General features: G+C 37.2%; 1 protein-coding gene across 1 annotated transcript; it reads left to right on the top strand.

Annotated features, from left to right (window-relative positions):
* Positions 1-1,016: 1,016 nt before the first annotated feature.
* LOC147558702 (receptor-like protein EIX2) lies at positions 1,017-17,347 on the top strand. The gene is made up of 5 exons (XM_086659071.1): positions 1,017-1,654; positions 9,522-12,047; positions 16,593-16,686; positions 16,837-17,007; positions 17,138-17,347. The coding sequence occupies exons 1-5, from the start codon at positions 1,017-1,019 to the stop codon at positions 17,345-17,347; spliced, it is 3,639 nt and encodes a 1,212-aa protein (XP_086515197.1).
* The last annotated feature ends 804 nt before the right edge of the window (positions 17,348-18,151 follow it).

Here is an 18,151-nt window from a genome sequence, read left to right as displayed (position 1 = left end):
TTAATGCTCCTAGGAATCCTTATGCTCAAAATCAAGGTCAGCCTAATACCCAGAATACTCCTCAGGGATCTTTAGAGGAAACCATGCTTAAATTTATGCAACAAACCGCCAAGGAAATTTCTAGTCTAAAAACCGAGGTAGAAGCCCTTAGGCAAAGAGATCAGGGTGTGTTTCCTAGTCAACCAGAGCCAAACCCGAAGGGTAAACAGTCGATGGACCAGGCCAATGCAATAACTACCCTTAGAAGTGGTAGGGTAATAGACAATAAGGTAGGAATACCCGAAGATAGTGAACCAAACTCTGAACAACCCACCTTACCAACTAGTATCCCTAGTAAAGAGCCTGAGAAGGCTTCTGAGTCTGAAAACCCACCCATAGTGCCTGAGCCATATGTTCCTAGAGCCCCATATCCTCAGCGTTTGGTAGAACTAAAGAAGAAGACTCAATTTGAGGAGATAATGGAAATGTTCAAACAGGTTAGCATTAACATTCCATTATTAGATGCTATTAAACAAATACCAGCTTACGCTAAGTTCCTTAAAGACCTATGTACTAGGAAGCGTAAGATGAATGTGCATAAAAAAGTCTTCTTGACTAATCAAGTCAGCTCTATTCTCCAGCAAACCCTTCCAACTAAGTATAAAGACCCAGAAAGCCCTACCTTACCATGCACCATAGGGGAACATAAGATCGAACGAGCACTGTTAGATCTAGGTGCCAGTGTTAACCTGCTTCCTTACTCAGTTTACTTACAGTTAGGGTTAGGAGAAATAAAACCCACTTCTATAGTTCTCCAGTTGGCAGATCGGTCTGTTAGGCGTCCACGTGGGATAGTGGAAGATGTTTTGATAAAAGTTGGTGAATTCATCTTTCCGGTAGATTTCATCATCTTAGATACTGAAGCAGTTAGTGATACCCAAAACCAAATTCCCGTCATTTTAGGACGACCATTCTTAGCTACATCTGATGCTGTCATATCCTGTAGGAGTGGACTTGTAAAATTATCTTTTGGAAACATGACTGTAGAGATGAATATCTTTAAGGCTGGACTTTTCCCTGATGATTTTAGTGAGATGAACCTAATAGATATATTAGTTCAAGATGCATTACCAACGACTCAGCCGAGAGATCCCTTAGAAACTCTATTAGCCCTTTTGAGCTTAGATGAGGAGGGTATTATTAATGAGATGGATAACATGTTGGAATCTAGCTCATGGTTGGTATCTGAACCAATTACGTCGTCAATCGTAGAGACACAACTCCCGTGTGAACCCATTGTTAATTCTGATGAGACTTTTGTGCCCCTTTTGGAGGAGCAAAAAGTCGAGGTTGTGTTATCTCCGACGTCAACACCTTCATCCCATTTTCATGTGGATAAACTTGAGAGTCAATCAACCAAAGATGATGAGTCATGGCTACTTGACTTGTTGAATGAGACCATTAGCTCACTTGACTTAGGTGAAGATCTAGATGCCTTTAAGGACCCTGCTTACATCGGGATAAGAGAGAGTATAGAAGGTTTATCTAAACCGACTTTTGAGGATTTAGAGTCGGATGGCCAAGGTATTCCTTTGGAAGTACCCAACATACCTGTTTTGGAAACCGCTAGTCTAAGTATAGACGTCTTTGATAGTCCTCAAGATCCTCTTGCATTGTATCCATCGGGAGCATGTTGGGAAGTTTGTGCAATCTCTCACTTGGTTTCTCCTCCCTACAGAGATCCTATCTATCAGGACTATAGTCTATTGCCAAACTTAACGACCTTTTTGTCGTCTAAGTTTGGGGATTCCCATCTGATCACGATAGTCTCACATGCATTGGAACATATTTACACATGTGTGAGACTACCATTCACTAATCACTTCGTGTCTTGGGTAGATCCTCAGATGTTTCGCCTATTGGTTTATGGAGCTGTTACTTAAGGTTTGTTGAAACATCTGTATCGTCTGGCTGAAGACGTTAAACTTAGCGCTTTCTGGGAGGCAACCCATGCATAGGACTTCCGAATCTGGTAACATCTTTCCTTACATCCTATTATTTCTGCATAGTCTTCAGAACATTGAGGACAATGTTCGGTTTAAGTTTGGGGATAGGGGATTGAATTTTTAGTCCTTATTTCAAAAATTCAAAAGGGTTCAAAATTTTTAATTTTTGGATTGAAAATGTGAGTCTAGTTGTTTTTGCTTGTTAATAGTTATAGAGTCTAGTTCGTCAGACTATCCGTTTGCTAAAGGTTTTTCCATGAATTTCGAGTCTTGAAGTTGTCTGTGCACTAGCCATGTGAGTGTTAGATAGGTGAAGAGTGGATTTTTCTGAGAGAACCTGATTAAACATTAGTGGAGACTTAACCTATGTGAGATTCTGAGCCTTTCTTGTTGTTTTGAGTGATCTCTTCTGAGCTAATTCCGAGTAGAATGAAGAGCTACTCAACCTCGCAATATTCATTAGAGCTCAGTTGATCTCTTGAGTTCAAATTTTACAACCACTAGGGATGTCATCAGGAAGTAAACCCTTCTCTTGTAGTCTGAGAAACTTGAAAGCAATGTCAACTAGAGGAAAATAGATATCGTCCATCATTTAGAACCCTGAGAATAAGACATGAAGCAAAGAGGAGAAAATTATACCCAAGGAAATTGTTGAGAAAGTAAGATGTGTATTTTGAGTTGTATTACCAGAGGTAAAAAAAAAAAAAAAAAAAAAAAAAAAAAAAAAAAAAGAAAAAAATAGAAAAAGAAAAAATGTGTTTATGTGGTTTTGTTTAAGTGTTTATCCCTTGAAGTGGTTTTTGAAGATTTGAAGACGTCGAGTTCTCAAGAGTTCTAGTGACATCATCATTATAGTCTATTAACCTCTAGGAAGCATTGTTAGATAGTTGATCAGGTGAGAAGAGTTGGTTAGCTTCCCCATTCCGTATTAGTGGTTGTTTCCTTTCTTTGAGATCAGTCGTTTACCAAAAATTTAGTCCGTCTTTTGTAATGTGTTGAGTTTTTCTTCATGCTCATACTAACACATTGAGTGAACCATTTCTGAGTGACTTGAATTTTTGAGTGTATGACCGTGAGGCAGTAGTCGAGGCGAAATGTATTGAGAAGGTAATCGAGGTCTTGTCTGTTTGGAACCGAAATGATACTCATATTGGCTGGTCATGTGCACTTTAGGTCTTGATTACTAGTGAAGAGATTTTTAGCATTTGTATGGTTTGGTCAACTTTGATTTCATTTCTATTAACTTTCGAAAGTTTACCGGATAAACATTTTTAGTCCATACCATATTTAGACCCTTCTGCATTTTTGAAATTTTTGAATTTTGTGGGTATATTCACTGCAAACCCTCACGAGACAAAACTCGTCCTCTAGGGTAACCTAAAGGTTTAACGGCTTGTTGCACGAGCTAAGTGCAATCGTGATTCCCTACGAAAGTGGTGAACTGGGCTTGGTTATATTTTTCTGTTTTGCTCGAGGACTAGCAAAATCTAAGTTTGGGGATGTTTGATGAGACGTGAAAATGTCTCATTTGACTCTCTTAACTCCGGTTAGTTAGTCCAGTTCGAGCTGTTACTCTGATGATTTGTTTGGTTTTCTTTCTCAGGTGTCTTTTACGGAGTTCAGGGTGAAAAACAGATGAAATCGGGAGAAATTGATGTCAGGGGTATTTTGGTCATTTTTTGATTCTGATTTCATGACCAGTATTAGTGCTCGGATGGAAAGTAGAGTCCAAGGTGAACCCGTAGGCGAAAACGGAAGTCAAATCGGAGTCCGGATGAATAAATTAGAGCAAGTCAAAGTTCGGGTCAAATTTGGTATGCTAGAAGTCAAGAGGGACACGTGGCTATATGTGTGATCCGACTCGACCCGACCCGACCCGACTCAACCCGACTCGATGACGTCAGCTGACGTCATCATCTTCTTCATCCTTTTATAACCGAGCTGTTTAAGTTCTTCAAAAGGAGAGTTTTCAAAATTGAAACAGAAATGGAAAGAAGATAAGAGAAGAAATGGAAAGAAGATAAGAGGCTGAAGAAGGAAAGTGAGATAAAGATGAAACCGAGAATGGAAGGAAAGAGAGAGATAATGAGAATTTTAAGAAGTTATGAAACAGAATTGGAGAGGGAGAATAGAAAGTATATTTTTCTATAAGGCAGGTAAAGAGAGAGAGATTAATTTCTCTTTAAAAACAGAGAAGGGAGTTGGAGTGGGGGATATATCCTCACGGCCAGAAAACAAGAAAGAAAGAGATTAGAGAGAGAAAGAAACAGTGAAGAAACCCGAGCTCACCATCATCATCATCATCATCATCTTCTATCTTTCATCTTCTTCTTTTGATTGTAACTCTTTAGTGAGAGAAGAGTTTACAGATAGAGAGAGAAAAGAGAAAAAGAGAGATTCTTATCTCGGCTATAACAGTAGAGAGAGAGAGAGATAGAGAGGTTTTGATTTTTCTTTCATCTATTCAATTGTAGTTCCTGTTATTTGTGAGAGAGAGAGGAATTACAGAGAGATTAAAGAGAAAGAGAGAAAGAACAAGAGAGAGACAGAGAGATATCGTAGAGAGAGAGAGAGAGAAAACCGAGAGCTTGTTAATGGAGTTTTTCTTTTGATTTTTGATTTTCTTATTGTTTCCTCTATTTCTTAGTGAGAGAGAGATAGAGAGAGAGACTTTACAGAGAGATATTAAGAAAAGAGAGAGAAAACAGAAAGGATTAGTGAGAGAAATAGAATCGAAGAAGGTGAGAAAACTATTTTCTCTTAAGGAAAATATTTCCGGGAAGACGAGAAAATCGCTTTCCCGGAGGGTCTGTTTGGCAGAATCTCAGAAAATCAGAAGGAAATTGCTTCCCTAAGGCTCTGTTTGGCTGGAAAATTTTGTGAGAAATCTAACTTTTCTAATTTTCTTTTCTTTTTCCATATATTCAAGCTTCAATCCTTTATCATGAAGAACTAATTGTATATCTAGGGTTTAGATGAAGTCGTACTAATCAATTTCTCGACAATTTATTAGAGTTTTTACCATTTTTAACGATAAAACCTTCCGGGTTTTCAGACCGTTCATGGACTGAAAACCTGAGTTATACAAAGAACACTCAAATTAAACCAAAAATTAATTTGTCGTTAGAATTTTTAGGAAAACGGATTCAAAAACCCTAGGTTCCCTTTATCTGAATATCACTTTAGTATTATTTTATTTTAAATTGTTATTTGTCTTTTTATTATTTAAAAAAAAAATATATTACCCATCAAATCATTTCCTGAAAACCTAATAGTTTTAAGATTAGAATCAAAATTCGACTTAGTCTCTGAGGAACGAACCGGTCTTACCGGATATTATTACAACTTGACACCCGTGCACTTGCGGGTGTAGACCTATTTAGGAAACTTTTTAGGCCCTTCACCAATGAAGACAAGAAGTTTGAGAGAGATATATGAAGTTGTGGATAATGAGGAAGAATTAAATTTGTGTTGTTTTCTCATGGATTGTGATCCTATTAGTTATGAAGAAGCCATCCAAGAAGAAAAATGGGAAAATGCTATGAATGAAGAAATTAATGCAATTGAAAAAAATGATACTTGGGAGTTGACAAATTTGCCAAAAGGATACAAACCTATTGGTGTGAAGTGGGTGTATAAGACAAAGAAGAATGCAAGTGGAGAAGTGCAAAGATACAAAGCAAGACTTGTAGCTAAAGGTTACAAGCAAAGAGCCGGCATTGATTATAGTGAGGTATTTGCTCCCGTTGCTCGTATGGAAACAATTAGATTGTTAATCTCTATAGCGGCTCAATATTCATGGAAAATTTATCAACTTGATGTCAAGTCGGCATTCTTGAATGGTATCCTTGAGGAGGAGATATATGTTGAACAACCTTTAGGGTATGTTAGAAAGGGCAAAGAAGATAAAGTTTATAAGTTGAAGAAGGCCCTTTATGGGTTAAAGCAAGCTCCACGTGCATGGAATGCAAGAATTGATAAGTATTTTCAAGAAAATGGATTTGAAAAGTGTCCTCATGAGCACACTTTATATATGAAAGTGAAAGAAGGTGGAGGTATGTTATTTGTTTGTCTCTATGTTGATGATTTGATATTCACCGGTAATGATTCAAGACTATTTGACGAGTTCAAGAAGAGCATGATTAAGGAATTTGATATGACCGATATTGGATTGATGGGTCATTTCCTTGGTATTGAAGTGAAGCAAATGGAAAATGGCATATTTATTTCTCAAAGTGGATATGCTAAGGAAGTTCTTAAAAGGTTTAAAATGGAGTCATGTAATCCGGTAAACACCCCTCTTGAAAGTGGAGTGGAGTTGAGAAAATGCTCAAGAAGAAGTGATGTCGATCCTACATATTTCAAAAGTTTGATTGGAAGTCTACGTTATCTTACATGTACAAGACCGGATATTCTTTATGGAGTTGGGCTAGTGAGTAGGTACATGGAGACACCGGATGAATCTCATCTTAATGTTGCAAAGAGGCTCCTTCGATATATTAAAGGTACGCTCAATGATTGTTTATTTTTCTCTTGTGAACAAGATTTTAAGCTTATCGGTTATTCCGATAGTGATTGGGGTAGAGACTTAGATGAAAGAAAGAGTACATCGAGGTTTGTATTTTTTATGGGTTACACGGCATTTACTTGGTCTTCTAAAAAACAACCCATTGTGACTTTATCTACGTGTGAGGCGGAATATGTAGCCGCTAGCTCTATGGTTTGTCATGCAATTTGGTTAAGAAATATGTTGAAGCATCTTCAATGCCCTGAAGTTGGTCCAACCGAAGTGTTCCTTGATAAAAAATCGGCTATTGCTTTAGCCAAGAATCCCGTTTGTCATGAAAAAAGCAAGCACATTGATACACGCTACCATTTTATTCGTGAACATGTTAAGGAAGGTGATATTGAAGTGATGTATTGCAAGTCTCAAGATCAAATAGCGGATATATTTACGAAGCCCTTGAAGCATGATGTCTTTGAGAGATTGAAGTGGATGTTAGGTATGAGAAGCTATGGAAATTTGGTTTAAGGGGGGATGTTGAAAAGGGGGCTTTTAAACCAAATTTGGGTTTGGGCCCAATATAAAAGTGTGGGTTTGAGTAAATGGTTTACCAAACTAGAAGGGGTAAAAAAGTAAAAGCCTCATGAAATTAATTAATAGGGTGTAGAGAGTTCTTTTCTTAGTCAAGTTCAAGAACAATCTAGAGAGAGAAAAGTAAAAGGAGAATAGTATACAAGAAACTTGAAGAAGAAGACATAGATCTAGTAGGAATATTGTGTTTAAGGTAAGAACTAACTTCATTATCTAGTTTAATATTGTGACAAAACTTTGTGTCTCTTGTTTTATGAGATTGTGTAGATCTAAAGAAGCTTTATTATATGAAAGTATGTTGATGTGAATCTTTTGAGTTTATTTGAGTGTATTGAAGTATCTATACCTCTAATCTCCAACAAATGTTTACTATTTTATTAGTAGTTCTGGTTATAATGATTCGAACAAAACAAAAGGAGTTGGAGGGAGAGGGATGAACTTGCCAGCATACTATGTACTGACTTTATTTATCTCACCACTGTTGGACGACCCATAGTTCTTCAAGGTGCATCTTGCACGTGTAGCGCCCCTTCAAACACGCTCATCTTCACTTGTGTTATCGAATCTCTACTAAGTTAATGCAAGGAAGAAAATCAAACCACAAAAAAACACAAATTACAATTAAAATAAGTTATGAGATAATTCATCAACTCAAATATTAACTTAGCTCCACACATCAACTGGTTGTGCAGAAAATTCATCAGTCGTCTTTGAAAAGTCTCATTCAAACTAAGTCAATTTGCATCGAAAACAACCGTTCACCTCTGCCATTTCTGACAAAAGAACCGTTGGCATGTATGTGCTCTTATATTGGCCCTAGCACTCAGTCCAAATTTGAAGGTAGATTGTTCAACAAATGTTGTTTTAGAAGCGAATAAACTAAGTTGCATAAGTTCAACCTCGTTATGTTCATCTTTAAGATCTGGGTTAGTTACATCTTTAACTTCATTGTAAAACTCTCATTATTTTGTTGAATTCTTTTTATGTTTTTTTTTTTTACTTTCGTAATGCTATTTCTACTTTTTATTTAAATTGTTACAACGTTGTGATTATTTAGATTTTCATTTTCGAGCAAATTGTCAGTGGCTTAAGCCATGGGTTCTCATTTTCTTGAATAAAAAAACTTTAAAGCTACCTATTATACATATATACATTATTTTCTTTTCTAAATTTTAGATCCAAAATGAAACCAATTTTGTCACAATAATAATATTCATATCAGATGACGGACTATACCCTAGTATTTTTTTTATAAAGATCCAATTGTAAAGTTATCTTTTATCTCGCTACGTTGGTATAGGGACACTGGTCTAGTTTATCGAGATATGAACTTATAGCGACATACGTGTTTTTAGTAACTAGACACATTTTTCTTATCTCGCCACCTGTTGGAGGACCCATGGTTGTTCACCAAGCATATTGCAATATTACACGTATAGTTCCCCTTCAAGCACGCTCTTCATCACTTGTGTTATGTACTATTTAGTCTGTACTCTCTTTTAAGATAATGCAGGGAAGAAAATCAAACCACAAAAAAAAAGATGTTAGCTGGTACTGCACAAAGTTATCCATGGTAAGTCAATTTGCATCCAAATAATTTAATCTGTTTGGCCTCATTCATAACTTTACAATAAATATCAGTAGAAGTCTTGGTGACTAGCTAGCATTGAAATTTCTATATAAAGAAGAAGACATAAGTTAAAATCTTAAAACGTTTATTCTGAATAGTCTATAAGACTTCAATAAACAACTAAAAGAATAAGAATGAGAAAATAATGAGTTCAATAGAACCCATTGAAAGGATTGAATACCAAAATTTAATGGGCCAGAAAATTCTACAGATTTTAAAGAGTCTCCAACCAATCGTACTCTCACAATACTTGTAGGTCTCAATCAGATAGGTGGACTACTGAAATATTTTGAAAAATTTTGTATCTGGAAAGACTCATTCACTGAAAAGAAGTAGAATCTAGCAAAATGTACACACACCTAGAAGTAAATTTTCAAAAATAAATAAATTTTAGAGGCAGAGGGATGAACTTGCAAGCATGTGCTATTTCATTGAGAGGGCCGATGAATAATCAAACTTAACAAGGTAGAAAAGTCTGAAGACTTGAGAAAAGTCTCCGACTAGTTTTATTGTCCCAATCTTTGGAAGTTTCGATGGACATATACTTATTTATTATTGTCTTTGTGGCCATAACATCTTAAGATCTTACGCCCCACGACGAATTGAATGGTTGTACAGAAAGCCGAGTCTCGAGACTAATTACCGATAGAAGGTCTTTAGATTTTGTGTGTGTTTGTATATAATATATATATATATATTGCCGATTAAGTTTGAAAAACACAGTTAATTTCTTGTTTTGATTTCAGTACTTAATAATGGAGTCGAGATCTATTTCTCTAATGATCTTTCTTGCTGCATTTTGCTTATTCAGACCAGATTACAACAACTTCAGTTTTGGTTTTGTTTGTAAGGAAAGGGAGAGACAAGCTTTGTTGGCCTTCGGAGCAGATTTAAAACATCTAAATACTTCATATTATGATGAAAATTATTATTATGCGGAGAATATATTATCTACTTGGGATGGTAAAGAATGTTGCAATTGTACAGGAGTGTTTTGCAATCGGAGAACCGGAAATGTTGCTGAACTTCATCTTCAAAAATTATCACTAGGTGGTAAATTAAATCCTTCTCTGCTTGAACTAAAATATTTAAGTCATTTAAACTTAAGCTTTAATAATTTTGAGGGTAGTCAGTTACCTTCTTTCTTGGGGTCCCTCCATAATTTGAGGTATCTCAATCTACGAGGAACACATTTTAGTGGAATTATTCCTCAGGAACTTGGAAACTTATCCAATCTTTATTTTCTTGATATTGGTGATAGTTTCTATAACCCCAACCCGCTAGATGTTAGTGATATTCAATGGCTCTCTCATCTTTCTTCTCTCCAACATCTTGACCTGAGTTTTGTGGACCTCAGCAGGGTAAGTCATAAGTGGCTACATGTGATTAACATGCTCCCATCTTTAGTCGAGTTACGTCTTGCTCATTGTTATCTAGATTCATCCACATTACCAACTCTTCCACACATTAACTTCACATCTCTTTCAATTCTCGATCTTTCTAATAATTACATGAATTCTTCATTATTACCTGCATGGTTATATAATCTTACTAGACTTGAAGAACTTTATCTAAGTGAAAATAGATTCTATGGAACGATTTCAAAAGATATTGGTTATCTGACTTCAATCAAGAGCCTTGATTTAAGCTATAACAACTTTGAAGGGGAGATACCAAATACCTTAGGAAATCTATGCCACTTGCAGAAATTAAACTTGGAATCAAACAAACTTTCTGGCCCTTTGCCTGAGCAATTGGGGAAATTAAAGAATCTCGAATACCTCTCTCTCGAGTATAACTCATTTTCTGGTTCAATTCCCTCGTCCTTAGGAAGATTATCATTATTAAGGGGTTTAGACCTTCGTGGAAATGAATTACAGGGCGTTGTAACTGAAGCTAACTTCGCCAATCTCCAAAGCCTAAAAATGTTGTATATTGATTCAGTTGATTTGAAGTTGAGATCTGCTTGGAAACCTCCTTTTCAACTCATACGGTTATCATTTCAAAATTGTCACATAGGATCTGGATTTCCCCAATGGTTAAAAACACAAAAAGATTTAACATATATTGATTTATCCAACACAAGAATTTCAGGTACAGTTCCTACTTGGTTTTGGAACATGTCTTCTCAAATGTATTACTTGAATCTAGGCCACAATAGTCTCACTGGAGAATTACCAAAGTTATTGAAATTTAGTTCTACTAGATTTCCAACAGAAGTTAACTTGACTTCCAACTATTTTAACGGCCCACTACCTAGTGTATCTAATGTTTCACTACTAAATCTTTCTCACAACTTCTTATCCGGTCCTATTTCCTCTTTCCGATGTCATCCAGAGTTTGGCGAAATGTGTACATTACAATATCTTGATCTCTCAAACAATGCCCTGTTTGGAGAGATTCCAGAACGTTGGTTTCACACATTATCTTTGTCATTGCTAAACTTGGAAAGTAATAAGTTAACAGGAAAAATTCCAAGCTCTATCGGTTCTTTAGTTGAATTAGAATCCTTGCATTTGGGTAATAACTCTTTATCTGGTGAACTACCTCAGTTATTGCGAAACTGTACCAAGTTAATAGCGATTGATCTTGGTGAAAATAAATTCAGTGGAAGCATATCAACATGGCTGGGAGCTGACTTTGCAGGGCTTATACTTCTCAGGTTGCGTCTAAATAAGTTCAGTGGTGGTATTCCAGAAGCACTTTGTGACCTTACTTCACTACGAATACTGGATATCGCTCATAACAACTTATCCGGATCAATTCCAAGATGTTTCAGCAACTTAAGTGCCATGGCTTTGAAGCAAAAAAAACAGATAAACTATATTGGCATCAACACTGGGCGAAATGACGAAACTGCTTCACTTGTGACAAATGGAAAGGAATATGTGTATAGAAACACTCTTGGACTTGTTACAACCATGGATCTATCTGGAAACAACTTATCCGGAGAGATTCCTCAAGATCTAACAACACTTCACGAGTTACGATTTTTGAACTTATCTGAGAATCATTTTACAGGAAAGATTCCAACCAAAATAGGGAAGATGAGCACATTGGAATCTCTTGATTTCTCAAGAAACAAACTTTCGGGTGTAATTCCTCAAAGCATTACAGATTTGAATTCTCTGAATCACTTGAACTTGTCATATAATAACTTGTCAGGGAAGATTCCTTCTAGTACCCAATTACAAAGCTTTACTGAACTGAGTTATGTTGGCAACCCTGAACTCTGTGGTATTCCACTCGAGAACTGCAAAGGCGATGAACAAGCTCAGCTGCCCGGATATGGTGGACGAAAACAAGATGAGGAGGATGATTGGCTTGAGACGAAGTGGTTTTATTTAAGTGCAGGACTGGGATTTGTAACAGGTTTTTGGGGTTTCTGTGGGGTGTTATTATGGAAGCAATCTTGGAGACATGCTTATTTTGGGTTCATTACTTCTATGATACAAAACCTCTTTAAATTTTGCACATGGTAGTTTGCAAATATGTATCGATATGGTAACCGGTAAGAGCCATTCAAATAACAGACCAATCTTAATTAGAATGAGACTTTCCTTCTTCAGGTTGTCATAGGTTTCTTTATTTTTTCTGTAATTTCATTAGTTGGGGTTTGATGACTTGTTTGTAACCGGCACATCCGGAACATAGCAACTCAAATGTTATAAGTTTGTGGCCTATGGAGGATCTCAATTTTCACTCAATATTACAAAGAAAATTAAGTAATTTTTAAGTTTTCGGAGTGTTACATTTCAGATTTCTTTTAAATTGGAAATTTCAGCTGTGTCATATAGTAAAGAGACTTCCAATTGAAACTCGACACGTGAGACAATTAGAGTTTTTTTACAGTTTCGTGCTGGAGATGCTCTAAAACTTCAAATCCATCACCCATCCACATCAGATATTCATAATTGACAAGTTCTTTTATCAACTATATCTCTCTGACTAACGTAAATTTTAAGAAAAAAATTAACATTTTTATACAATCATATATCAAAACCAATAAACGGGACCTTTCTGATTCAAGTACAGTTTCTTACTTGACCTCTCTCTCTTAATCTCCATTCCCAGTATCTTCTTTGCAGTGCTCATGTCTTTCATCTCAAACTCTTGACTGAGTTGAGATTTCAACTTACCTATCTCCACCATGCTTCGAGAAGCAATAAGCATGTCATCCACATAGAAAAGGAGATAAATAAAGTCACCTTCGCGAAGCTTCTTGATGTATACACAACAATCATAGTCACTTCTGCGAAAACCATGCTTTAGCATGAAAAAATCAAATCGTTTGTACCATTGGCGAGGGGATTGTTTCAATCCGTAAAGAGACTTCCTCAAACGATATATTTGATTTTCTTTACCCTCAACCTTGTATCCCTCAGGTTGAGCCATATAAATTTCTTCTTCCAAATCTCCGTGCAAGAAGGCGGTTTTAACATCGAGCTGTTCCAGCTCAAGATCATTGTGAGCAACAATGCTCAATAGCACCCGAGTAGAAGTATGTTTCACGACCGGTGAGAAAATCTCATTGTAGTCGACCCCTTCTTTCTGTGCATAACCCTTGGCCACTAGTCTTGCCTTATACCTTGTACCCTTGATCTCGGAAGGATCCTCTTTCTTCTTGTACACCCATTTACAACCAATAACAGACTTCCCTTCGGGCAATGGGACAACCTCCCATGTCTTGTTCTTATGAAGAGACTCCATCTCTTCTTGCATAGCAACCAACCCACTCTCTCTTTCCGCCGCCGTGATAGCTTGTTTGAAGGTGACCGGTTCGTCGTCTTCCACCGAGTGTGCATATTCAACCACATTTGCCTGCCCGTAATGCCTAAGAGGTTTGTCTGACCCTAACCTCTGTACCGGCTTATATAACCGTTTCGGCCTAGTGTGTACCGAAACATCCTGCTGTTGTTGTTGTAAAACTTTTGTACCTTCCCCTTGAACCTCCTCATGATCGGGTTCATCAATTTCCTCATCCTGAGTATTATCCTAATGCTCCACCTGATCATGATTCCTAGAAACCCGTTGATTTTCGGCTTCTACTTCCACTACTTGAGCTTTAGTAGACCCAACATCACCACAACTAGGCACCGTAGCTTTCGCCATAGCTACAATAGATGACTCGTCAAACACCACATCTCTGCTGATTACAAACTTCTTGTCTTCCGTACACCATAGCCGATAACCCTTGACTCCTGTAGCATATCCTAAGAAAATTGTCTTCTTTGCTCTATTATCAAGTTTGTTACCTTTAACATGGTAATAGGCCGTACAACCGAAAACCTTTAGTCTGCCGTAATCTGCATGTTCACCTGACCATACCTCGTAAGGTATGCCGCCATCTAAAGAAGAATGTGGCGACCTGTTCACAATATAACAAGCTGTAGCAACAGATTCTGCCCACCATTCTACGCATAGTCCCGAATTGGAGCGCATACATCTAGCCTTCTCAAGTAGTGTACGGTTCAATCTCTCTGCGACTCCATTCTGCTGAAGTGTGTTTACTACTGTCCAGTGCCTCACAATGCCTTCCTGATTACAAAACTCCTTGAATGCCCCATCCGTGTACTCGGTCCCATTATCCGATCTAACGTCTTCAACTTTCGACTAGTTTTGTTCTCAATCATTGCTTTCCACACCAGGAACGTGTTGAATACCTCATTCTTATGCTTCAGAAAATAAAGCCAGACAAATCTTGAATGATCATCAACGAATGTAACAAAATACCTGGAATCACCCTTCGAAGGTAACTTTGCCGGTCCCCAGACATCGGTATGAACGTAGTCTAATACCTCTTTGCTCCTGTGCTTGCTTGTAGAGAACGTCACCCTGTGTGCCTTCTCGAACACAGAATGCTCACAAAACTCCATGCAAGGCTTCTTCATGTCCTTTAACAAGCCTTTCCCGCACATCAAAGATAGACTCTTTTCTGACATATGCCCAAGGCGCATATGCCAAAGCCTCGTACTAGTCGTTGGATCCCTTCCACTGATTCCTACTGCTACATCTCCCGTAATTGTTGTCCCCAAAAGTTTGTATAAATTACCGTAACGAGTACCTCTCATTACCACCAAAGAACCCTTAACGACTTTTATGGAGCCATTATCTATAATTATCTTACAGTCGTTCCGCTCTAACACACCGAGGTAAATTAGATTTTTCCGCAAATCGGGTATGTGTCTTACGTCCGTCAATATTCTCACCACTCCATTGTGCATCTTGATACGTATTGTTCCGAGTCCCACAATTTTATATATACTATCATCACCCAGTATAACTGTACCACCATCTATACTCCTATAGGTAGTAATCCACTCCCTATTTGGACACATATGGTGCGACGCCCCAGAATCAAGCATCCACTTATCGAATATCTTCTCAGACACCTCTGTTACCGAGAAACATTTGTCAGGGTCTTCTGACACATATCCCACCTTTTGCATCTCTTGTTTCCCCTTGTAGCCTTCGTTCTTTTGCTTCAACTTTCTCTTTGGACAAGCCGCTTTAAAGTGGCCAAGCTCACCACAACTAAAGCACGTTTTCTTGAAAGAGCCTCTAGATTTCCCGCCCTTTCCCCTTTCATTACTCCTCCCCCTCGTTACAAACAACTCTTGTGCTTGATCCTTGTCTACTCCACGTGACGTCATACTGCTAGTAGCAACCTTACGAAGGTCATCCGCTAATAACGAATTTCTCGTCTCTTCAATGCTTAGACTGTCACCAACAAGTATCAAAGTTTGAACAAGGTTCTCATAGGATTTAGGCAATGAAAGTAACAATATGAGGGCTTGGTCCTCATCCTCAACCTTAACATCAATATCCTTCAAATCTGAGGTAATCCTGTCAAACCTATTCACATATTCCTGAATAGAAGAACCCTCTTCCATACTACATGTGTTTTGGATTTTAAGTAGACCCGATTCGTTAAAGTTTTCGTCATGAAATTACTTTCTAGCTTTAACCACACACTCGCCGCCGTTGTTTCTCCGTCTACTAGGAACGCCACGTCCCTCTCAAGACACAACATAATGATTGCCCGTGCTTCGAGATCTAACTCTTCCTAATCCTCATCTGACATATCTTCTGGTTTTTTTCCCGGCAACGTCTTGTGTAATTTCTGCGAGATTAACAGATTCTACATCTGCATCCGCCAATAAGAAAGATCGTTTTTCCCATTGAACTTCTCTATCTCATATTTCCCTACTTTGACCGTACCACTTCTCGATCCCATATTCTCTTCGTTCAATCTCAACAAGGCTCTGGTACCAATTGTTAGAACTAAAAAACGCGGAAGCTATCGAACCTATCTTAGAAATTGATCCGATTATGAAGATTAATCGAAACGCTATGCCAAAATCAAATATGCAAACAGAATTTAACGAGGTTCGACTTTAAAGCCTACGTCCTCGGGCGAAAAAGAAATCTTTATTGAAGGATAGATGAAGACGATTCACACAACCCGCAAGTTCGTCCCAAGATGGTACCGTATAGTAATAACCTTCTATACTAAATCTTCGATGACTGAGAAATTAAACACTGCTCAAAACTATGAACAAAAAAATTCTCTCTCACTTGCTCCCTCTCTAGTTCTCTCTAAAGAAGAGTTGTTGTTTGTGATGTTGTGAATTACAAGCACTCAAACCCCCGATTTATATATAATATGCACCGTCATAACAAGCCCCATAAAAAAAGAACTTTGGTTTCTTGGTACCAAAATTGGAAACCGCCTATATCCAAAACAAACCGCCTCTCATCAATTGGAAACCGCCAATTGACACAAAACCGTCTTTCTCAATTTGGAAACCGGCCAACGTGGAAACTGCCTCTTACACTTATCCGATCTTCATTTTCTTGATATTAGTACCTACGATTGTAGGAGCATTAAGCCGCTAGATGTTAGTGATCTTCAATGGCTCTCTCATCTTTCTTCTCTCCAATATCTTGACATGAGTGGACTGAACCTCAGTAGGGTAAGTCATAAGTGGTTACATGTGATTAACATGCTCCCGTCTTTAGTCGAGTTACTTCTTGTTTTATGCTTTCAAGATTCATCCATAATACCAACTCTTCCACATGTACACTTTACATCTCTTTCAATTCTCGATCTTTCTCGTAACCAGATAAATTCTTCTTTACCTGCATGGTTATATAATCTTACTAGACTTGAGAAACTTGATCTAAGTCACAATCATTTCCACGGAACGATTTCAAAAGATATTGGTTATCTGACTTCAATCAAGAACCTTGATTTAAGCGCTAATTATGTGCTTGAAGGGGAGATAACTTGTCAGGCAAAATTCCATTAAGTAACCAATTGCAAAGCTTTACTGAATTGAGTTATGTCGGCAACCCAAAACTCTGTGGTTTTCCACCCGAGAACTGCAATGAGAATGAACACCCACAATCGCCGGGATATGGTAGAGAAAAAAAAAAGATGATGAGGAGGATGATTGGCTTGAGATGAAGTGGTTTTATATAAGTGCATCACTTGGATTTGTAACAGGTTTTTGGGGTTTATGTGGGGTGTTATTATGGAAGCAATCTTGGAGACATGCTTATTTTGCGTTCATTACTTCTATAACACAAAAGCTCTTCAAGTTATGTGTGCGGTGGTTTGAACATATGTATTGATACCGTAACAATATTCAAGTAGCAGACCAATTTCAGTTATAATGTGACTTTGGTTCTTAAGGTAGTGATGGTTTCTTTTTTCTTTGTGTAATCTCATTAATTCGGGTTTGATGACTTGTTTGTCACCGGCTCATATGAAACATGTTGGTTGAAATGTTATAGGTTAGCATGTTTGTTATCAATCACAAAAGTTGTCTTTGAATCTTTTTTCCTCGTACTTATGCTCTTAAATCCAGGCTAATGAAGGATGAGTCATATTCTTTGCACTAATTACATAAATACCTATAAAGGTGCAAATAAGGTGGTTTTCATTATAAGTACATCTCCAACGCAAAACTCAATCTGAAACTGAATTTATAGAATTTTTGAAGAAAAAAAATCTCTCCACACAAAATTCAATTTTGATTTTAAGAAGATGTGTCAACATTTAATTCTAATATACATGTCCCGAAAAGAAACTTAATATTTGATATTTCTCTGGAATACTTCAATTATCCACTCAATATTACAAACAAAACTGTGTATCTAGGTAATGACTCTTACGTATTTTCAAGTTTTTCTTGAGTTTTGCATTGGAGATGCTCTTGTGTGTATAAGTTTATTCAAGATTTAAGATTAAAGTTAGTAATAATAATGAGTTGAAACAATTTGGTGAAAATATTAAAGTACTAGTTGTTGATTGAAATGATTGAAATGGATTAGATGTTATTTATTGGAGGCAATAAGCCAATAATCTGGTCTTATTAAACAAACTGAAATGAAGATTGTTCATTAAAATCATAAAAAAAAATGACTAACAAAATC

This window comes from Eschscholzia californica, unplaced genomic scaffold, assembly GCF_041429995.1.
Source record: "Eschscholzia californica isolate CP2 unplaced genomic scaffold, dmEscCali1.0.p SCAF_2, whole genome shotgun sequence".
Taxonomy (NCBI): domain Eukaryota; kingdom Viridiplantae; phylum Streptophyta; class Magnoliopsida; order Ranunculales; family Papaveraceae; genus Eschscholzia; species Eschscholzia californica.
The sequence above is the reverse complement of the archived record's forward strand: the minus strand, read 5'-3'. Positions and strand labels throughout refer to the sequence as shown.

Bases quoted from the DNA above. Each gene is read 5' to 3' on its own strand.
- LOC147558702 (XM_086659071.1), top strand. From the start codon at position 1,017: ATGACTGTAGAGATGAATATCTTTAAGGCTGGACTTTTCCCTGATGAT. The intron at 1,655-9,521 runs GTATCCATCGGG...TTGCTTATTCAG, and splicing joins CCTCAAGATCCTCTTGCATT to ACCAGATTACAACAACTTCA. The intron at 12,048-16,592 runs GTTTTATTTAAG...CTACGATTGTAG, and splicing joins GATTGGCTTGAGACGAAGTG to GAGCATTAAGCCGCTAGATG.